Raw genomic sequence first — 23875 nt, 5'->3', positions numbered from 1 at the left:
GCAAATGAGAGGTGCTGCTGATAAGCTTAGAGAAAACCCAGACTCAAATAGTTCTGGTTCACTGCCTCAACATTGCTCATCTAAGTGCAAAAATCCAAGGCCCGGGGGTAAAAGCACACTGTGAAGAAGACTTTGAGCCTTCCTCCCAATGACCCTTGGCCACAACCACCAGGAGACAGTGCCCATGCAGAGATGGGTGGAATCTTATACTAATAACTTCTGGGAGATGATCTGAGTAACCCCATTTCTTGTATAGAAATGTAATGCATATGTATGATCTGTAAGGATAAAAGGGTAACCAAATAACCAAGGGGGGTGGTGGGGAGGGGTGTTAGGTGGAGCCATCCCCCACGTACCCAGTGCTATAATAAATAATACCTTCCTTAATAGCCTCAGTCTCTGTGGCTATTGACCTACATAGACTTTCTCAGCTTCAATTTTAATTCTGATACTTAACACAGCAGAGTCAGACACCTATTCTAAAATTTTGTGCTGTATTTGCTCATCACATCTCAAAACCAACACACAGTTAAAAGCAGATACTGACACTTGTTTTAAGAAGCAAGACATGCAAAAACCACCAGCTTAAACATCTGAATACCTTAACATATTCCGGATCCCAGCGTAAGCTCTGCTGAGCTGAAATCACAGCTTCTGGCCATTTCCCAAGACTGAACAAGGCAGTTGATTTGTTGCAGTGTAACACAGCTATGTCCCTGGAGCACCTGAAAAAAAACATTTTTAGCGTAACTTCTTATTTGCTTGAAAAAGAGTGCATTATATTATAGCGAGGAGCAAGAAAAAACCCAAACAAAAAAACCCAAACAAACATGTATCACCCCCCTAACACAATCAGAGGTAAAAAATGGAGTATTAGAAAAAAAAAATCATGTGAACATCAGCTGTAAATCTCTTAGTGACATCCTAAACAATACCTTAGTGATACCCTTAGTGATATCCTGGTCTCTTCTGAAGCAGAAAGCCAGCCCCCTGGAATAACACGGTATGAGGATTTAGAAAGAATTTAGACCTTCTCAGCACACCTAGGTGTGGCTCAGTGAAAGCCAGTGGCCAAGAAAAAGAGAAAACAGACATATAGATGGAAGCTCGGTCACCAGAAAACAACCTAATTGCATTTTACTGTATCACTAGTTGATTAAGTCAGCATTATCAACATTTACACAAGATAAGAAATAAAAAATGTATTTTAGAGAACAGATCATACTGAAGTATACAAAGCACCTGCGGGGATCCAAGAGTGTTACTGCAAAGAGCTGCTCACAAATTAAAGGGCTACAGGCCATGGGGTACTGGAGACCTAACTGGGGAGCATGTCCAGTCCACACCAAAACAAACAGGACATGACACAGGGCTGAATCCTTCACCTTATTCCTATTTCCCAATTTACACTCAAGTAAGTCGTTTCAACTATTCAGAGCACACTTGGATGTATGCAAATCCTGATGAGACAACCTGTGGCAAGAGGAAAGGAGATGCTGAGGAAAAGATCCCTGCAGTATGACAAAACCCCACTGCCTGCAAGGGACAGGCACCAGATGTAGCCTTTTTAGCTCTGTTTTTGTTTTACTCCCTGCATGTGCTCCAGAATTATTTTATAACTTAGTCTAAGTGGCAATAATAGTCAAAATAAATGAATGGTTGGTGCTAAACTGGGCTGACAGCAGTACAACTACACAGTAGTAATTAATTTTTAATAGTTAGCATAATACTTAAATACTTATTCATTAATAAGCAACTGAGGTTAACTAATGAAAATAAGCACTTAACATTTGGAAAGAAATATCCAAAGAACTTCTCTGCCAAAAAAATTATTTTTAAACAAATCTGAAAACAGTAAGAAAAAACAAGTAACAAGAACAAAGTAACCTGCATACGTAATTTTAAAGACCATCAGATGACCCATGTAACAAAAGGTCATAGACACAGCCAATACACAGCAGATGCACAGCAAGATTGATCTACAGCATGGCAGCTCAGAAACAGAAGTAATTTAACTGAAATCAACACAGTTAATGGAAAAGTAATTTGAGCTTTAATTACATTAATTTATAATTGATGCTTATATAAAAATATTCAGATTACAGTCACTAACTAATCTTGTACACGTCAGGACCAGTAATTACTCTATAATTATAAAACTGGTGGACTAAACAGTGTGTGGAAGCATACAAGAAACTCAGGTGCCAGGGCAATAAATACAGTTCTGAGGTGACTGTAGAACAACAGAAATTTCACATTTGCCTTATGACTTATATCCTGTAATTCAAGAATACTTACGGGACCCACTGCACCAAATAATGGAGTATAGTTAGGGCTTGATCATACTTTCTGATGGCCATAGAGTAATTTCCATTTTTAAATTCCTGGTTCCCAGCTTGCCTCATAAGCTGTGCATGTTCCATGGTATCCATGCTAATTAAAAGAAAGAAAAAAAAAATTAATCAAACAAAAGCCCTGATTCCTGTGACACTTCTTTCCTCAGAATCTACTTAAATTTTCACCTTAGTTTTTTCATATGTTGTATTTCAGACCCAGCCAGCAACTAAACACAAAAAGGCCCAGCACTCCGTTCTGGGATGAGGAGAATCAGAAAAAAAATTAAAACTCATGGGTTGAGATAAGGACAGTTTAATAGGACAGCACAAGGGCAGCAGAAATAACAATACTACTAACAGATTTATTAGTAGTAACAAATGCTGCTAACAGAGAGGGGTGGAATTGCCCACCACCCTCTGACCGATGTCCAGCCCCACCTGTGATCCCTCCTTCCCATGGCCAACTCCCTCAGTTTATATACTTAATATGACAGCATATACTATCCCCTTGGCTAGTTTGGGTCAGCTACCGTGGATGCATCCCCTCCCAGCTTCTTCTGAAAATTAACTCTGTCCCAGACAAAACCTGGACAGCATATTGGAAAAGGAGGACCAAAGAGCACATCTCTTGTTTGCTGCAGTTGGAATAGTAAAATATAACTCAAGTTATATTTTATATATTATATATTTTATATATATAAATATATATATTTCAGCCTTATCTTTACTGTTCAACTTCCCACCTACTTTTTTAGTCAACATCAACTAATCATATCTACCACTGGTATGCATGTTATTCAGGTTTTCTCCTTAAGTCTTAAACATATTTTTAAAATTAAGAGTCCAAATTATTTATATATGTGCATGCACACTAAGCATTGAGGAAGATATCCAAGAGAACAGAGTTCATATTTAGCTTAAGAAATACATGTAGCTATACAGCTCTATTAATTAAACAGAAAACTTATTTACTAGCTTTTTATTTCTCTTTATGACTCTTGTCCAGACACTCAGGCTAAACATTCAGTAATCCAACGTACCCAAACTTACATTGAAACTTGATTACTCCATCAAAATACTGAAATATAAGTATACTAATAGTGCAAGAGGACCGTGAACCAGATTTACAACACTTATTAAAATGAACATAGCAAGCACCCAAAGAAATCAAGGGTTGAAAAGAACCACATAATGAAAATTGTAAAATCAGTTCATAGTGTAAACTTAATCACATATAAACTTACTTAATCACATTTAATCAGATATATGAAGGAAATAGATTGTCATGGGCAAGGCAGTCAATTGAAAAAGTTAAAAATTGTCCCCTGGATAAGAAAAATTACATCCAAGCTGGTATGAGACAGGTTTCTTCTGTGTAAAGACAAGATTATTAGGTTATTTTCATCATCAGAACTCCCTCCTTTGACAGGACTAACAAGATAAATGCTAATCAGAATGACTCCTGATAGAGTTGCCAGACAGTAATGCAAATTGGTATAAAATATAAGAACTAAGAAACTCCAGGAAAGCCTGAATACCAAAAGGAAGGCCTGCAGTTCGCAATTTGCAGTCTCTGGCAATGACTGACAAGAAGAAATTTTTTACTCTAAAAATTCAGTGGAAAAAGGAGAAAATCTAACAGCGACAGGGAGCAGCGAGAAGGAGCAGTGACAAGAAAAGTGGCGGTACTGGAATTCCATTTCCACTTTCTCCCACTTCCTTCCACATCTTTGGGTACAAAGAGACAGAAACACATCACGAGGTGGCGATGCTGCAGAGGTTAAAAAAGTAATAACCTGTTCCCTTTCTTTTTTTTTTTCTTTCTTAAAAGCTTTCTCCTCGGGGTGATTCATTTGTTTAAAAACCTGTATTCCTGCATTTGCTCCTACTATTGTTAACCCCTCCCTAAGACCCCTTTTCCAGTATGGTGTTCTGTTTCCCTTAAATAAACTGTTTTAATTCACTTATATCATAAAGTTGGTTACTATTGTAATTTGTGCAGTGGAGAATATTTCCTCATAAACAAAATATAAAATAGTAACAGTTACGGACCATGACATAGATTCAGGAGGAAAACCAGCTACTTGTATGTTGAGAAAGAGCATATCAAAATCAGAGACAAGATAAAAATCAAGTGCTGAAGCTTTGCATAGAATTATTCTGAAGAAATTAATTTTATGATTAAAAGTCATTTCCATTAGCTGCAAAAACCTATATGAATCTTGCAAATCTCAGTACTATTAAATACAATTGATTCACCAACAAAGAATACACAGATTTACTTAGTACCAGGGATTAGCAGCCCTGGAACAAAAAAAAACCAGTAACAATCTGTAGCTTCACAACCTTGCTAACATGATATGCAGGATCTCTTCACAACAGAGCACACTGGATATTTTTAAGTGGATGAACCTACAGACAAACCAAGAAGTTTGTTTACTCCTCATATAACATTCTCTCCAAGCACTCCTGATGATGAACCCAAAACACTGAGAAACAGCACTGTATTGTGAACACAGAGGTAGGAAGAGGCACTCTACAGATGACACTGTGCCTCCTTCATTGACCCAAGCACAAGATGTGCTCAACAGGATGACACCTCCAGTAAGCTGACAGGGGAGCAGGAGCCTACAGCTCTGAAAAGGCAAGAGCAGAAGCTGCAATCATGAAGCTCAGATCCAGGATTCCTTCAGGATTCCTGGGAAAAGGCCTGTCAGAAGTTACATCTTCTTTAAATAAACAAATAAACACTGTGATGATGCCTGCAATCCAAACATCACCTTGCCGATTCCAGGGAAGCACCAAGAAGAGATTAGATTCCTGAATATAATGTAATATGAAGAAAAGGGTGTAATTTACATGGAGGAGGTTTGACAGCCTCACACTAGAGGAATAATGATTACAGTTTCCCTAGGTAAATTGAATTATCACTTTATTGACTAATGTGCATGCAGTACATATTTTTAAAATACTATTCATCCAGCCAATGAATCAAGTGTATTCATAGCACAAGTGGGCATGTCCATTTAGTGGTCAGCATGAACCAAACTCAGAGAAGCAAACTGCTCTCTATTACATCCCCAGGCCCTTTTAGGGAAAGATAAAAAGGGGAGTAAGGAAGAGAGACTTCGAAGCTTGGAAATTAAAACTAGAACAGGTTTAATCAAGCAGCAAAGGGATAGTAACAAGTAGGAAAGCAATCAAAAAAACACAAATACAATGCACATATCTATATTTATAGCTACACAAATGCCAGTGTTAATGGTAATGCTGTAAGGGTCTTTCATGGCAGAGCTGACAGGGTGAAAAGGGCCAGGTACCGTCTCAGCAACAAATGGATTTGGATTCTGCAGAGCACATGATGAGATGAAGACAGAGCCAGGAGCCTCCTTCCAAGATGCCCACCATAAGAGAGAAGGAAGCTAAGGTCCCATTTTCCTGCTCTTCTGTCTTTTTATAGGGCATGGCAGAAAATGGGAGGGATATTGTGAGTGCTGGTTTTTCTCCCCATGGTTTGTCTCTGGCTAAGGATCCCAACTGCACAGCCTCTCTTCTTTTTTGGATCTATTTGACCAGCTCCATTGGCCCAACACTGAAGACATGTAGTTAGTGGCCCACCCTCAGGACCAACATAGTTCTTGATTACATTTTGTAACTCTTTCAGACATGGCTCCAACAATTATCTCAGGGTCTGAGTTACCATCCTGTACTCTTCCTGCCTCAGGCTAACTTTCCCCTTGGCTCTTCCCTGATTTCTCTCTGAATCACTATTTCTCACCAGGTGGTCCAACTTCCTTAAATTTTTCCTGCGGGTCACTACTGGGGCACATTGAATGGGAGTAGTTTTGTTTGCCACTGAAATTGCCACCTGCACAAAACCAGAGGAGCAGGGTGGGTAGCAGCAATATTCCTGCACAATTTTTTAACAATGAACCAGCCTCTACCAAAGAAACAGCCCTGGAACATATCCAGGCAGAGCAGTAGTAAGAACAGCTAGTTCTGAGGTCTTCAGACTCCGGCAGAGTGAGTTTTCCCAGAGAAAGTAGCAGAGTAATTTTTTCATAATAAGAAGATTCATGAAGCAGCACACTGAGTGCCCAGGCAAATCCTTAATCCAACTCATCCCAGCACAAGGCATTGTCCAAAAGAAATGGTAAAATAACAGAGATAGGAGATAAGGCACAACTGCAACAAGTCGCCTTAAAGAACAGTCCCAAAAGCCAAGACATAACATTTCCCATAGAGACTGCATGATAAAAATTATTTTAATCTCCACGCTTTCAATTATTTAAAAATATTTTTTGTTTTTTTTAAATTTGTTCCCCACATTGGGTGCCATTACTTCTGTCTCTGGTTAGTGGTCAGGGCAAACTAAAACACAGAGAACCGAACCTCTCTCTAGTACTCACTGCCACTCTCCAAGGGGAAAATAAAAAGGGGAATACAGAAGATATAGGATAGGAAGTTAAAACTAGAACAGGCTTAACAGAACAGGGAGGAGATAATAAAACTTGAGATCATACTGAAAAATATACAAAATTCAAATTCCATGGCCCCTGATGCAAGTGTCCAAAAAGTCCCTCACAATAGAACAGACTTGGAAAAAGGGGCCATCTCTTTGGATGGAATCAGATCCTAAAGAGAAGGATCCTCTCTCAGAGATATTCCCCAGCCAAGTGAAGATCAGCAGGAGGGAAAAAGGGATGTACTTTTCTATCCTTTTGGCTTTTATCGGGCAGAAAATTGGTGAGAATAGTGGCCCCTCTCTCTTCTGCCCCCTGGATCCCTCTGGGTCAAGACCTTCTCTCTCAGTCCTTTTATTATTACCATAAAATTAGCCTGTGCCCCTCAAGCCATAACAACAGTCTACTAGGACAGAAGATAACATAATAATAAATAATAATAACTATTACAATAAATACAACAACAGGTGGTGAACAACCCACTACCCGCTGACCAGTACCCAGCACTTCCTCAGGTATCAATCACTGTCCCCAGGCCACCTTCCCCCAGCTGAGCAGGACCACAAACCTCTGGTTACATGCTGACCATATCCTTCTGGATAGTTTGGGTCAGCTCTCCTGGCTGTGCCCCCTCACATCTTTTTGTGCACCCCTAGCCTTCTTGCTGGCAAGGCACAAGAAGCTCAAAAGTCCTTGATTTGGTACTTAGCAACAACTAAAACATAGCGGGTTATCGACATTATTCTCATACTAAATCCAAAACACATGTACTACTATATCAGAAGAAAGAAAATTATCTCTGTCCCAGCAAAAACCAGGACAATACCTCAGACACTACATACAAACCAGATAAAGAAATGTGTGCAAGGTCTGAGTGAAAGAAGAGGAATAAGTAGAATACAAACACAAGAAAACTCAAGTTGTGGCCTAGGTCCCTGCTCAGGGCAGGGCTGGCCTGACTCGACCTCCAGATTACTGCTGTATGTTTGTTTCTGTTTATGCAAACAGTTTAAAGCAATTTTTACTAATAACTAAGCTCGGCTGCCTGACATCAAGTAGCCACACACCAAATTTATGTAGCTGTTACACTTGTTAAGGTTTGAAGGAACAGAAACTAATTTTATGGCTTCGATTCAATGACCTCTGATGGCCAAGCCTGAGAGACAGGAGGCATTACCTCAGATCCTGAAGAGGCTCAGGGGGGCAGAACAGAGAAGGGTGAGATGACCTCAGGATTTCCTCCTGTCTTCTGCCATACCTTATGTTGTGTCCCAAAATGAATAATTATCTCAAAACATCTGCCCTAAAAAATGGACCTTGTGCTTGGGTGGGGGCCTCATTTGATAAGCCACCTGGACTCTGCTCTCTCAAAGAAAGACCCTCATTTGGGTAGCCACTCTGATAAATGGGGGGCCCTGCTCTTCCAAGGAGAGACCTTCATTTCGGTGGTAATCCTGATAAAACTGGGCCCTGGTCCCGCAAGAGCAGCCCCTCCTTCAGTGGCCATCTTGACAAGCTGAACACTGTCCTTGCAAGGGGAGCCCCTCTTTGATGGCCACCCCAATAGGCAGGACACTGTCCTTATTTGATAAGGGACAGGAGCAGGCAAGATATACCTTGCAGAGGCAGAGTGACATCTTGTGTGTGCCCCATGTAAGGCCACTGAAGAGTACACATGAGCAGAAATAAGAGTTACTGCCCACTCATCCCATCTGGAAGGGCCCAAGTGAATACTTAGCTGTGCATGATACACAAAGTCCCCTCACCCCCTGAAAAGGTGGGGCCAGGTAGCATAAAAGAGGCTCACTCAAAATGCTGGATGCGTGCCCGCCACCCAAGGACCATGACTTCCTACCAAGATCATTACTGGATTCAAGGGTGGTGATATCTTTCCTCTCTCTCCTCTTTTTTTCTTTATCTCTGTTTCTAAGCTTGCTCCCTCTCTCCCTGTTTCTAACCTTATCTCAGCACATAAGGGTAACAGTTTTTAACTTAACATTGTTTTACAACCCTTTGCTTTGTTAAGTTTTGTCAGTTGTAACCTGTTGTTTGGACAGTTTCCTTAACTTTTGCTAAGTTCTGCTATTTGTAATCCATTGCATATAAAGTATCATCATTTCTAATTCTCCTAGTTGTAATCTGACCTGCTCTATAATCCTACTCACTTTTAAGTAAAGTTGTGTTTCGTACAAACATCCTGGGTCATAATCTTACTCCTGGAGTACCATGCAGAGAATTCCTGAACTAATCTCGCCGAATGGGTTGTTAAAAAGAGATGAATTACTAGAGGACGACTGGGCCCAACCACACCTAGGCTCCTCTCTAAAGGAGTTTAAAAAGCAAGGGAGTCCAGTCTTAATCTTCCTGGATGTGGTATTTGATTTGGCCTCTGGGGAGCTGTGCTCACTTTGTGAGATATGACAGTGCTGGGAAACGGCGAGGAAAACTCATGCAACCAATATGGTTGATAAATAAGCTTCGCTTTATTGCGCAGTAACTTTTACTAATATAGTGCTTTTGTGACCACACCCCCGTCACCAAACATCAACACAACATTTTATTGGACACCCTGTGTGTTTACCTGTAGCACAGCGAATCCTGGTGCAGGTAGCACAGGATTGTGGGCTGATCTCATTGGCACCTAAAACATGGGGTTGAGCGCGGCAAAGGGTTAACACCCCCTACCTTTCGGGAACATTTGAGAGCAACCTACGACATGACAGTGCCATGCCCACCTTGTGGGGTGTGACACCCTATAAAAGGGCAGAAGAGCAGGAAAGTGGGGCCTTGGCTCACTTCTCCCTCCTGTTGGATGTCTTGGAAGGAGGCTCCTGGCTCTGTCTTCAGCTCACCTCATGCTCTGCAGAATCCAACTCCATCTGTTTCTGAATATAGTCCTGACCCTTTTCCCTGTATCAGCTCTGCCAGGAAAGAATCTCAGACTCTTATATCATTATCATTAACATTGGGCTTTATGTATCTATAAATACAGATATACATACTTGTGTATCTTTCAGTATTTTCCTACTTGTTACTGTCCGTTCCCTGTTCCTTTAAACCTGTTCTAGTTCTAATTTCCAAGCTCAAAGTCTCTCTTCCTTATTCCCCTTTTTATCTTTATGTGGAAGGGTGGAGCAGGAAGTAATAGAGAGCAAACAGGTTCTCTTGTTTTTGTTTTGGTTTGCCCTAATCACTAAACAGACACACTGCCTAGCAGCTCAGCTCCTTTCCAGATACATGAGCAATAAACAAGACATGTAAACAGGACCCAAACCCAGCCAGAAGTAGTGGGTCACCCCTGCTGACTCCAAGCAGTGATCCAAGCAAAACCTTAAGACAAAAACAATCCTCAAATGTTACAAATCAATCCTCTAGAGTAGGGATTTGTGGCTGACTTGCACACGGGAATGGTGCTGGCCAGGAAGCAACACAGCAAGGAAATGAAAATCAAAAGCGTTTCAGGAAGATCACTTTCCATTAAACAAGATGGGTGCTGCACCTCAGGCACCAGCTCTGTACCTGCTTTATATCCCGAGTGCTCCCTGTGAAACCTGCTTTACTTTCGTGAGCAGGGCAACAGAAACCTGACAGACTGGCTCCTACTGACCAGTTGGGATGTCCTAAGCCTGTCCATAACGTACCTTCATGTCACTGAAATTACACCCCATTTTGGGAAGCCTCCTGCAAGAATGTTAAGGAACACTAACACTACTGAAACACACACACACAAAATCACAGCTCTCAGTTTACAGGCAAGACCTCATGGCTGATTAACTTGGTAACAAAGGTAATCACACAAGCTCATGACACATCATCCTGGATTTACATAGGCATCTGAAAATATCCTTTCTCCTTTCCTCACAAGCTGAGCTCATGCCAAGCACATGCAAACTTCGCTTTCATGGAAGACTTTTACAGCCCGCACGAGTGACAGGTCTGGCCTTCTCAACAGCAGACCCTGTTGAGGTTTTTTTTTTGCCTTCAGTTTCAAATGATTGTGCCCTCTCTGCCACCTACCAGTAAGAGGACATAGGGTTAAGGCAACTGTGGGGTTGCATTTTCAAGAAAAAACCTGTAGATACATACTTACGATTTCCAATGAAGTAGGAAACATCTTTCATCTCACATTTTAGGTACAAGAAAAAAAATTACAAAAACACACATCCAGTTTTCTACCTACACAGTGTCATGACATCACAAAAAAAAAAAAAAAAAAATTCCTTGTAAAACGGCAGAAATAGTTAACACTGTCTCCTGTCCTCTGAAACAACAACAATCTTCAAATCCCTAGTCTAGCTCAGCCATGCAAGACCAGAGGGGGGGTGTTTACACTGCTGCAGTTGTTTGCTCAGCCTAGCAATGTTCCTGTCACCACAGAGCTTGCCCGGTAACAAAGCAATGGTAACAAAGAGCCTCAATATTTCCTTTGCACAGATTAGCTCAAGGTGGTATCATATCTCGAATGAAAAACAAAAAACAAAAATAGAAAAAACCCAAACAGCAACAACAAACCACAAACCAGGAGGACTCCCCTACCAGAAAGACTTTCAGGTTTGTGCCCGGTTCACAGCCAACACTTGACAAGCTGAATGCATAATGGTAAAAACAGTCAGGAAATGCTCCTTTATGCACATTTGCATGGGATAGCAAAGCCAACTCTATCAACCTGAAGTTTGTTTTCTGCAAAGTGGGCAGAAAATATGAAGACTGACGAGAGACCTTGTTTGCTTTTTTCATCTGCTGAAGAGCACTCTGCGCCCAAACTCCCTCTTCAAATGAAAAAGTCTGCTTTGTTAAGTGACCACGCCACGACCTTGCACAAGAGCTTTGCTTTTCAGGGAAAGGATCCAAAACTACGGAAGGCAATGTTTAGCCCGATCGCAGCTGTGCCAAAGGAGTTCTCTTGCTTCTTTTCAAGCACGGATACATCACCTCATCTCCCCCAGCTCCTCCGCGCAAGCTGTACCAGGGCAACACACACTCCCAGATGCCTTGCAGCAGCAGGAAAACACTCTGCCCTTGGTTTTGCTTCCTTTTTTTTTTTGGTTTTGGGTTTTTTTGGTTTTTTCATCCTTCAAACCACCCCAAACACTGCGGGAATGCACTCTTCCGTTCTTTTTGGTTTTTTGTTGTTATATTTTTTTTTTCATCCTTCAAACCACCCCACACATTCCCTGGCGGGCTTCCCAACCAAAACAGCCACCCCTCACTGCGCACCCGTGCTCCTCATCAGGCAACCGCGACCCTCCTCTCTCTCTTAAGTCTCCCCCCGCCCCCACCACCGAACTATACGGGAGGCTCACACCAAAATGGGAGACCCCTCTCCCACTCTCGAGAGGGAGAGCGCTGACACCCTCTTGCCGGGCGCGCAGGGCCGCGCTAAGGCGCTACCAAACTCCTCCAAACCGGCGCAGGGCGGACGATGTCACCGCTCCCCCATGCACAATTCCCCGGGCGAGGGTGGGTGGGTGAGGGATGAGTGAGGGGGGGTGGGTGGGAGACGCGCGCACCTACCTACCTGCATGCCTGCACGCCACGCGTGGACCACCTCGATACCCACCGCCGCCTCCTCTAAATAGGGTCGCCCCCCAACCCCATCCCCAACCCCCTCGGCCTGGCCCCGCCCGCCAGCCCGCGTCACCTCAGGAGTAGGGGCGAGAAGCTGGGAATCGAAACCCGGACCGCCCCGCCCCTCCCGGGTGACCCCGTCTCCCCCCCACCCCTCCTCTGCATTTCCTCTGCCCCCATCCGGGTTAATTCCCTAACACCCCCGGGGGAAAAGCAGCGTTTCCCCACCGCATCCCCCCGCTAAGGTGGCTTGGGTGGAAAAGTCTGTTTATTTAAATAAATTAATAAAAAGATGAAAGTGACGCAGAGGTGTCTTCAGCATACGTGGCAAAACGGCGCTGGCTCCCGCCTCAATCCCTCGCCTTATCCTGAGGTTTCCTGGAAAGGATGAGAGGCCATGTCTCCCGTGGGTGATCTCTTCCCGCCACGGCTCAGGGGAAGCAGCTACTGCTTCTGTCCTCCGCGGGGTAGGGAACGCCTGGGGGCTGCCGGCTTGTCCTGTCGTAGCGGAATTGCTCCCCGATTCATCCTTTTCCCGTTGTCTTTTCACACCGGGAAGAGCAGATCACGAAGCCAAAGTGGTTCAATGATTCGCTTTTCTGCGAAATACACGTTTTTCAGCTGGGTTTTTGTCTCTTGCCAAGCGTTACCAGCTGCACGCACGTCTTTCTCATCCAAAAAATTATTTTCTGCTGGCCCTCTGCCTTCTGTCTTAAGTTTTTGCAGAAATTACCCTGCTACCCATTTAGGGACTGAGGAAATGAAGTGTTATTAAAGTGTTGGGGGTTTTATCCCTATGCCCCAAGTGGAGCGCATCAAAATCACGGGGCAAAGCCACTTCTAAAAGAAGTGTTATTTTTATAATCCTGTTATTTTGCAGGATAGGAGGTGGGAAAACTGCCTGTTCCTCTGTGTAGTCTTGTTTGCTATGTGACTTGATTTTCTAGTCCTTAATGAGGGCAAAAGTGGCTTGGGTGAATCAATGCAATTCTAAATGTTGAGAGGAATGGGTGGCTGCTGGGGGCTACAGTATATGGCATGTCATGTAATCGCTGAACCCTTGGTCATTGTTATTCAGGGGTGTTTCACTTCAGCACAGAGACACCCAGGAACAACCCACCCCAGTTCTGGTGCAGAAAATGGAAACCAGTGCTCTCGGCTTGGAAGGAACTCTGACTCAAATGCCAACACAACAAACAATCCCTGCTACGTCTGTCTGTCAAACCAGTCACAAGACAGAAAACGAAACTAAACTGTTCTTTCTTTTCCTTTCTTTTCTTTTTGTTTAACTCAGCTGTTTAAAGCAAACTTGGCAGCTTGTGAGCCTTTCAGTGTGCAGCTGGGCGTTTCCTTCTCCTGCAGAGCAAGGTACTTCCAAAAGCTGCTGTCCCTGTCACACACATACAGTGCCACTGATTACTGAGTCTGCAAATTACTGTGTTTCCTGATTCTAAATGAATGGAGAAGGAATAGAAACTGGAAAGGGTGGACTCACTTGGCACTTGGACAGGGAAGCAGTAATGGGTGCTGGCTGATACTGGGGTACTTCGAGCAGAAGAAGGCAGTACTCGTGAAGTCCAGCAAGACAGCATAAAATGACATCTAAAACTCTTTCTGCCTGGCTCCTACACTGCTTCTGTTGCAAGTTATAATTTTTTTTTTTTTTTTTTTTTTTTTTTTTTTTTTTTTTTTTTCTGGATGCGAGAGTGAGCCACACATCCCTCCTTTTCCTTGTCACTCCACAAATGAACCTATGCATCAGAGCTCATGATGAAGGTGTATCCACTGCACAGAAGGGATAGGTCTTGGCACAAGGCTGACACTAGAAATTTTGCTTTTTAGCTGTTCTTTTTGTTTCAGTGATAGGAAAACTGAGGGGAAGAACGCCCTTTCTATTAAGTCCAGGAAAGAGAGTTGCAGTGGATGTTGAAAGCCCTTGGCCATGCTGAGTTTGAGGGAGCTCTTCCACCAACAGCTCTTGCTTTCCTGAGGAACCAGCATCTCCTGGCTCCTGAGAGCACAGTGCTGAGCCCAGGCCAGACACTACTATGTCTTAACAGAGACATCTTACCAGACATCTTAGCAGACCCCTGCCCAGCCAGTCTACTGGGCATCCTCACACCTTCTCATCCCTGGCTAGCAGCTGGCCCTTGCTGCTACCTGATACTGTACACAGAAAAATATGTTTTTCCTCATATAACGGCCCCACATGAGAGTTAGTCAACAACAATACACTGGCCATAAATGATGCCTCCAGCTATTATAGCTATGAGCACCAAAGTTTGTGGTGTAGGTGTGGTTCCGTGGAGTTACCCAAACTACAGCTTCTATGAGGGTGATTATTTCAAGATGTCTGTGTGACTCAAAAAGTGTATCTCCAAGCTGATGTAGTAATACTGATGATGAAGCTCTGTTTACCCCAATTTATTTCTGAGGTCAAGAAACTCGTCCCAGACAAATCATCAATTTCAGAACAATAGCTTTAAAAGAACTTCCAGTGGAATCTTAAGCACATAATAAGTAAAGGTTATTGCAACACAACTAATGGCAAATGCATGCCCATTTTATTATGTGGTTTCTAGTTGCTCTAAAGCTAAAAAATGCCTTCACAACTCTCCTGTCTAATGTACCTTGCCAATTATCATTCCTGTTGCTCCTTTTCCTTAAAGCCTGAGTGCTTAGCCTTGCTGGTGTCAGCATCATATAGGTTTGTATACTTGTAAACCATCTGAATGTCTATTAAGGCACTTTATAGCCCTCTGACAAGAAGTCAGTATCAATGTACAAGCAGCTGTCAGTGATCCACAAACAATTTTTGTCCTCTTTGCAAAACCAGGGGTTTTGTTCCTCCTGTATTTGCCACCAACACAGTCCACAGCCATCTTCCAGAGTTATTCTTTATACACTTTAAAGAGTTGTGGCAAAGTACACCCTCAGCTGAGACTGGCATCCTGTGACAGCAAGCACTGTGTATCTTGTTAGGGAATCAATGGAATCTCTTACACCACAAGGCTTGTTGTGCGTGGAAGGACTGCTCTAGGGATGTCTCTTAGCTACACTTTAACCTGGCTATTGATAGCAGCATGAAAGCTGCAGGAACACAAAACTCATTTAGGACCACACAAAGAGTTACCTTCCTTCACTGTTTCCTTCTGTGGCTGCCATACAGTTTGGAATAACCCAGGCATGTTTCACATAAAGTGCAGTTACACCTGGGAGAGCAATTCGAATAATCTTACGAGGCAGGAACTGAGCCATAAAATGGGTAGGGCGTGTGAGCAATAGGTGTGATCAGGGTAAAGAAATGTTCTCCTTCTGGACCTGTCATCTCAACCTGTTTGTTTTGGAGGCAAAACAGCTGAGCAAGGGGGCGTGAGGGCGTGAGAAGGAAAGAGAAAGGTGGAGGGTGAAGAAGAAGGAAGTTTTGGGACAGGCAAACTCTCTGCAGCTGCAACCCAGAATAAGTTGTCTGAATTTTCTGTGTTTGTTTTTGCAATTAGTTTAAACGATGTAACAAGTTTGTTTGAGTAAGGAGTTTTAAGCAAGAGGTGTTTGGTTTTAGTGCCATCAGCATACATTGCCATCATGGGTGCAAAGGAGCAAACAGCTTTTCCAGATTCCCCTTCTCTTATGTGATTTGTCCTCTTAAAACCAGTTCACAGCAGTGACTGCTACGAACAGTGACATCCTTCTGACACCCATCCTCCAGGACCTTCCAGATGAGACAGCGTGTGATCCCCTCCCTCCCAGGGAGGGCATGGCTGGCACAGCTACTCCTGTACTAAAGTGAGTGTCCAGACACTGCACCCCTGTGACCATTCCACCCATGAAGGACATTTTCTCGAGCTACAGGATTGCTTGATCAGTCTTCATCTGGAATTGCTGGAAAGATTTCTCTTCCTGATTCACTTACCCCTTACTAAGAACCATACCCAGTCCTCTCACTCACAAGTATCTCCTCCACTAATTGTCTGCCAAGTTAAGTTTAAAAAGGAAATTATTAAAAACAGATTGCTTTTGTGGCTGTTTCAGTTTGTCAAGTAAAGAGCATTATCCCACAAAAAAAGGCACATCTTGTTCACCCCAACTACTGTTGTTAAGGGAGAGAACACTCAAGCACACATACACCATCCTAGGAGTCAGCTGCACACACAACACCCAGGTCCTTCCTGCTAGGACCAAAGTCCTTTCACAGTGGGTGATCCCAGTCTCCCAGTGGGTGCCCCTTTTGATTCCTTTCACACACACATTCTCATGCTCAAGCAATTTTCTTTTCCTTAAATTCATCCCTAGATTTCCCTTAGTACAGTGTCAGGTATCAAATCTTACATAAAAAAATAATTCCAACAGTTCAGCTGAAAAACAGCTCAAGCTGTGTGCTTCTGGAAAAGGACCCCAGACAAAAAAAATCCCTGGACAATTATACTCTTACAATCTATGCAACATCCGTGAGGTGTACTTCATATGTTCTTCATGCACCTTTTGAGTCCAATGGTGATTTCTTGTCTGGGGTCTTGTCACACCTTATTAGATTCCTGTCTTCAGGCAGGCTGCTCACTGTTCCTATCTTGCTGAGCTGCAGCTTGTGCTATTGGTTGTTGCCACCTTACCTGCTGGTTTGTGCTTCCCATGTGTGGGAAAACAGTCTGCGGAGGCTTAAGGATTCCATGTACACATCAATATGATTGAATGAAATCATTTATTAACAACTTGCACTCACTTATATAAAGAAGCCTTGTTTACACCATCTTATCATGCAGGTGGCTTTGCATTCCAATTACACAAAACATTCTCACGGAACCTTCTTCTCACATAATTATTTTCCACTTATGTTGCCAATTAAGTTATCTCTTTCCCATTAGCTCATTCTCAGAAAGCCTCTAACTAGGCCTCAATAACCATTAACCCAATGTGGCCTAAATTGAATTAAGTCAGGATTGCTCACAACCTGTATATTTCTGAACTGTTTCCCCAACACCCATGTACCTCCTCAGTGGCAGAGCATGGGAAAGTGCATGAAAAGTGCTAAACTTAGGAGAAATACTACTATGCAAGAACATGTATTACCAATGTTATTCTCACACTAAAGCCAAAGCACAGCACTGTACCAACTACTACTATTCTATTCCAGCCAAAAGCATATCTAAGTGAAAGCTCCCAGCTTGCAGCCTAAGGCTTCAGCAAATCTAGCTATTCATGAGAAGTAAATAACAGTATAATAAATCACACTTTATGCTGTAATCCCTGGAAGCTAATGCTAAATCACTGACCCTGACTGACTCATTCTATTCAAACCTTATTGATTTAACCTGAACAACTAGCAGTTCTTGACGCTGTCATACTACTACAGGAAGACAATATGCAGGAGTATTACACCAACATACAGAAGTTTCCATCCAGAGTTCACAAAATGTTTTATAAAGATAACTCTTAAATTCTGCAGAATACGTAGTCACACAGAAAATGTTACAATAATGAAGGAAAAAATAAGGGCTTTTGTTTCATACTTTGTGACTGATTTTTCTTTTTTTTTTTCTGTTTCAAAGGAAAAGATAAGTAGAATATCATCATGGTGAACAGTGGCTCAAAAAACTTGAAACGCTATGGAATGATACATTTACTGTAATAGGGGAAAAAAAGGTTGGCATAAATTTGTTCTCACAAATTTCTTCTTTACACCATTTTAGGAACATGTAAAATGCTGCCTCCATATCAACATGTGATTAATTTACAGAAGTGTTTTGCTTTTGACACTGCTTAATGTCAGATTAAAACAGATTTAATGAGTAGTTTTCTATAATGTTTGAAAAGGACAAATACACAATGCCTTGCCTTCAGCAGTGCCTACCCTAAGAATCAAAGCCTGCAGCCAAGTAAATACCATTTTTGCTGTTCCAAGTGAAAGGCTGAAGGAGCTGCACCAGCTTGACATGGCAGCCTTGGCACTTGTCTGGGTTCTGTTGGCCTAAGCTGACTTTGCCTTATGTTAACCATGATAGCAATTATCTTGGGGTCAGGCTGGGTTTAGGTTAGTCTTGGTTTAATGTGACAACATATTGTCATTTTTTTTGTTGACTCTGTTATCTGTTCTCCTAGAACAAAATGGCAGGCACAAGAGTCAAAACCTGGATGGTACAAGAGGCCCCAAGTTTTGAACACAAACCACAGTGGTCATTGCAGGAGGATAATCTTGTTAAAGTAGTTCAGGTGTAAAAGAAAAGAGAGGTAACTGAGCAACTGAGAAATGATGAAAAGCCAGTTCATGTAGACAGATTGCATTATTAAAAAACAAACAAACAAACAAAAAAAAACAAAAAACCCCAACAAAACAGGCAGTGCCCAAGACCAAGGAAGAAAGGATCTGCACCCTGGCATCAGCTTCCTCCTAGGGAAGATCCTGGGTTGCTGGTTTGTCAGTGACACCCTCTGTAGTCCCACTCTGCATCCACCTGGGCACCCAAAGAGATGCTGGAAGGGCAGCATGACACTTGAGAAAGAGGGTAGGTACTAGGAAGATTTTTCTGTGTTTCTATTTTAACTGTACTAGTGAGACTTCCCTGTATTAATCTGGGCTATGAACAGCAGTAGTATTGCAACTGGCTAACCTTAATGCTTTGTTGGATGCTGGTTAGAATGTCCATTAAATGCTTAACTTCACATGGACAGTGTGTTCTACTTCACCTCAAAGACCAGGAATGGAAATAAAAAGTCTTCAGTTTGTACAGCAGAATAAAATCTTTATTTTTTCCTAGGAAATGCAAATATGGATGTTTTAAGAGCCATATAGATAAATGGCCATTTCCTAGGTAGAGATGTGATATTATGACTGTAAAAAATAATGCACTTTGATTCCAAGTCCTGTCAGGTTTACCCTACAGGGCCTCACACAAATTAGCCTGCTCACCTGCGTGCTCCAGAGTCCTATGAAGTGGACAAAAAAAAATTCCTATCCTGACAGGACTGCATCCACAGGGTCTGAAGAGGGAATGTAAAACACATGCGCCTAAAAGTTACTAGCATGGTGAGCTTCCAGAACCTGCTTTCCTTCACAACTCATAAAAATGCACCATAAATTAAGGTGAAAAATCTTAATTTGGACAGTATTTTCTAGCAAAAACTCCACTTGGAATATGTAAATGCCTGAGGCTAGGTATAAAATCATGCAATGCTTAGTATTGATTAACTTTTCTACTAATATAAGGATGTTTTCAATGAGACATGAACTGTGAGGTACCAAATCAAAATATACTTACTGCTTCTTAAAAAGTGAAAAGTGACCCAGTGCCCGGTGAGCAGCAGTAACTGTCTTGAATTATATTTGGAATAATTTTATTTCACTGGAACAAGAGTCTGATGCTTTTTGGTGTCTTGGGGTGGGAGTTTTTGTATGTGTGTTGTTTTTAGGTAGGCACTGCATGAACTCTGAGCAGGTCCTTCTCTGCAGATAGGTTTAATAATGTATCAGTAGTGGCATTGCTATCAGTAGTGCTATTGCTTTGGGTATTGATATATAGACAACCATTGTAGCACAAACTTTGTGTTAGTATTTCAAGCAGTATCCTAAAGCTGCACGAAATTTCACTGCAAGCTGAGAAGATCTGGGTCTGTATTGAGCAATGGCAAGGGTTAAAAGAACTGTCTGGACACTCTGGGTGCTTGTCAAGACAAGCTGAAAAGAAGCAGAGGTCTGTGAATCAAGGTTATGTGGTTTGCATTCTTTCAGCTATCTCTTTCTAGCCAAGAGGAGATAATAAATTTTGCTGCTGGTTGGGAGTAAAAACTGTAAGAAGGGTGAAAGATACCATTTCCTACTAACATGCACATCAACGAAAACTATTTAAGGGCAAACGAGAAGACATTTCCATAGACTGGAACATCATCTATGGATAATGCTGTTTCTTCCAAGAAACTTTATGAAGTATTAGTGTAGAATAAAACAAAACAAACACAAACACAAAAAAACTGTTTCTGGAATGCTGCTCAACTCGCTTCTCTTAAAAAAACCCCAACAAAACAATCAGGCTTTTTTGCTCAAGAAATCCTCATATTTTAACCTCCTATTCTTCTTGAGCTGCAGTCTATATCCCTAGTAATTTTAACCTTTTAAATAGATTTTTCAGTCCTTTTTCCAGTTTAGCATCTCTCTATCTTTTTGTAGTCCTGCCCCATGTTCCTGTTTTGTACAGGAGAAGACAGCGTTGTGCCAACCAGGATTTACTTGTTATGGCTGTGCCACAATCCCATGATCCAGTTCCTTCTGAAACTCAATTTCCTGTTTCTTAATACTCTCTTTGTACTACTGAAGCCAAATAAAGCAATGCTGACTTTGCATGTGTCACTAACAAATTACAAATAAAGTTAAAACTGTTTTCTGAGCTTCTTGTTATGAGTTGGAATAGTAAGTACGTGCTGCAGATAATAAGTATATAAGACTTGAAAATTGTATACAATATAGTAGATTAAGACTATCAGACCCCCAAAAGTGTGGCATTTTGCATTACAAAAAAACCCCACCAAAACTCAACCAAACCCACAAAAAAACCCCAAACCAAACCAAAAGCAACAACCTCCCCACCCCCTACAATATAGAAATTATAAAATAAAATAGATTTTATAAAAAAAATCAAATAATTCAAAATTGATATTGGCACTTGGGCCACCCCTCCTCACCAGTGAGAAAGATTTTGCTAAGACTGCAGTTCTCCCACTGCTAATTAAGTGGTCCCCGGTGTCTCCAAAGGAAAAACTCACTACATTTATCTAGTGACTGTGGGGCTATTTCAGTTTTGTGTGTTTCTATGAAACCAATTCTTGCTTTCTAAAATTTCTTCATGCTGATTGCTAAATATATCAGCTTTCCTCTTAGGGATCTTAAAAAGCTTTAAGATCCCAACAGACTTTTTTTTTTTATTATTCATTCTTCACCACTTCTGTTTCCCTGACACCACTTCTGAGCCCCAGCATCAAATACACTTGTTAAATCTTCCTGAATTAGTAAAAATGAAATCTAGATAATTTGGGGTTTATTTGCTTTAATAAAACCAAATTCATATGTTCTTTACCACCTTATTTAAAAAATGAAAAAAAAAAAAGGCAGCTAAATAATAAAGCGATATTTTACCATGACACATATGACTCAATCAGGCTTCTCAGATAAATTATTTTTAGTTGTTATTTTGTAATAACTTCCCTTCTGTAGTGGATTGTCACAGGAAAAAACAGTTTTAAGCTTGAATGTCTCAGAGCAAAGCTTGTAGGGTATGAGCAGGCAGGGCTGACCTCAGGTTGGGACAGTCTCAAAGCAAATATGAACAAATCTTTTGATAGCTCCTTGCACCTGAAGAGAGACTTACTCACATCTGCTTCAACATGAAATTGTGAATTTAGCACAGACCACACAAGATTGTAAAGCTTCATATAAGCAACACACAGTAAAAGTAACTGCATCTGTATGATGCAAACAATGACTTGAGTGTAAATAATAAGAGGGTGGAAATTTTTCTCCTGGCTGGTCGAGGAGAGGTACTGACAGGGCAAATAGCTGTCAGCTACAGCAGGGACCAGGAAGAGTTTGAGTAAATTTTTTCTGTCCCAGATTGTGTGCTGAAATCCAGTAGATGCCTTCTGCTTTCACACTCCCTCCTGCTTTCCCACTCTCGTTGCCAGCTGCTCTGGTTAAGGCTTGTGGCAGGCTGCCCAAGGCCACCGAAACCAGATTCCTCCCCCAGAGTCAGATCCTGGAGCAGAGCCAGGTTCTCCTGCTTTGAAGCTCCGAGCTACTCCTGATCCTGATGCTCCCCAGGTGGTTGCACAGTCAAGGCTGGAACACAGTCCCTTGCCCTCTCTTTCTGCCTCTTAACCCTTTACCAGCTGCCCTTCTCATGCTAAAAGCAGAGCTCGTACCAAGGTCCCCAACCTTTTCCTGTGAGTCAAAGCAAAAGTGTCCCATGGCCCAGACAGTTGTCACTGCAACCAGAGGGTTTAGAAAGCCATGGCCAGAGAGGTGGCAGGGCAGAACTGCTTCCAAGGGCAACAAATAGGGCACCTGAAATCTTGCTCTTAGTGGATACGGCACTAGAAGCAAAGAATACAGATACTTTTATGTGCCTTTTGATGCTGGGAAACTCGAGTTGTGCAGCATTGCATGGGCCTTCAGGGCATGTGCAGCACACCATGCAAACCCTGCCCATACAAAAGGTTACCTCATTTTGGTCGTTCAAGCTATTGTAGGATTTTCTTGTGTCGAAACAGCTCTATTCCTCCTTTCTGCTCTCAAATAGAAAGGATGTTCCCATGAGAACTTCTTGCTGCATTTCTAGACAAGGGCAAGGACAGGTAAGTGGTGTGATTGAGCCTACAGAAGGGGAGCTACTTGCAGGCTCCTCTGGTTGTCCTGGGGTTGTCCTGCAGAGAAGAGATCTGCGCAGCACAACACAAGCCCAAGGGCTGTGCTGGGTGTGCAGCAGTCTTACGTGGTTTGCTGTCTCTGTGGCATGCAAGGATCTCTGGGTCAGGAGCACCACAAGAGCCAACAGGTTTTATTGCAGTGGCCACAGTTCCTCCACCTGCTGCAATCAAAGGGAGAGGCTTCCCATCCCTTGCCAGACTCCGGCCACCAGACCCAACACAAGGCAGCGTGCTGGATGCGCCGGTGAAGACAGCCAGAGCTCTGCAGGACAAGCGTCTCCTAAGCCTAGGAGATCCCAAAGCTCAGGGTTTGCTGTGAAGTTTTGGCCATGCCACGTATAATTACCTGCTTTGTATTTTACACAGAACCACAGAACAGTTTGGGTTGGAAGGGACTTTACAGACAATCACCGAGTTCCAACCCTGAGCGTATAGCGTGAGGACGCGCACTGTGACCTCCACCGCAGCGCGGGCGGCGATCCCATGGATCCTGGGAAGCACCCTGTGATGGGAGACACGCTCTGGCACACACACACTCCTGGCCAGCCATTTAGCAGTGTCACACACACACAGAGCACAGGCCGGACTGCCATCGTGAGCACGTGTCACAGCTCTTGCTGCCATCACAGGAGGATGTCACCCAGAGCCACGGGCAGGCAGAAGGATGAGTGCTGCAGCCACGGGCTCCCAGCCTGACGAGGTGTCACGGTTTAACACTGGGATGGAAATTAACTGAATGACAGATGCTCTCTATTCACCTCCCTCCCTGATAAAGAGAGAGAGTAAGGGAGAGAGAAGTATGGGTTGGAAACTACACTACACAGCTTTAATGAAACAGTAGATAAAAAAGGAAAAATTATTAAATATATACAAATACACAGGAGAACAATACAATGTTCCTCTCCCCTTTCCCCCAGTAACACTCACGTCACCGCCAAGGATGCAGGGCGGCCCTGGGAAAGCCCAGGCTGGACTCCTGGAGTCAGCAGGGATCCAGAGGCAGGAAAAACAGATTGAGGCTGGCACGGACCAGGACCACAGGCAGATGGATGGATGCGATCCTCCCAGGGTACCAAAGCAACCAGGAAGAGGTGAAGAAGG

General features: G+C 42.6%; 1 protein-coding gene across 1 annotated transcript in view; it reads right to left on the bottom strand.

The window, feature by feature from the left end:
• Positions 1-12383, bottom strand: part of TRANK1 (tetratricopeptide repeat and ankyrin repeat containing 1) — a 54812-nt gene extending 42429 nt beyond the window's left edge. The window contains exons 1-3 of the mRNA XM_030445422.1: positions 12318-12383; positions 2299-2433; positions 602-725 (exon numbers count right to left, since the gene is read on the bottom strand). Coding sequence (XP_030301282.1) covers positions 602-725; positions 2299-2432 — 258 coding nt within the window. The 5' untranslated portion in view covers position 2433; positions 12318-12383. The remainder of the gene's footprint in view (positions 1-601; positions 726-2298; positions 2434-12317) is intronic.
• Between the last annotated feature and the right edge of the window lie 11492 nt (positions 12384-23875).

The sequence above is a fragment of the Calypte anna genome, chromosome 2, assembly GCF_003957555.1.
Source record: "Calypte anna isolate BGI_N300 chromosome 2, bCalAnn1_v1.p, whole genome shotgun sequence".
Taxonomy (NCBI): Eukaryota; Metazoa; Chordata; class Aves; order Apodiformes; family Trochilidae; genus Calypte; species Calypte anna.
This window is presented reverse-complemented; position numbering and strand designations above follow the sequence as displayed.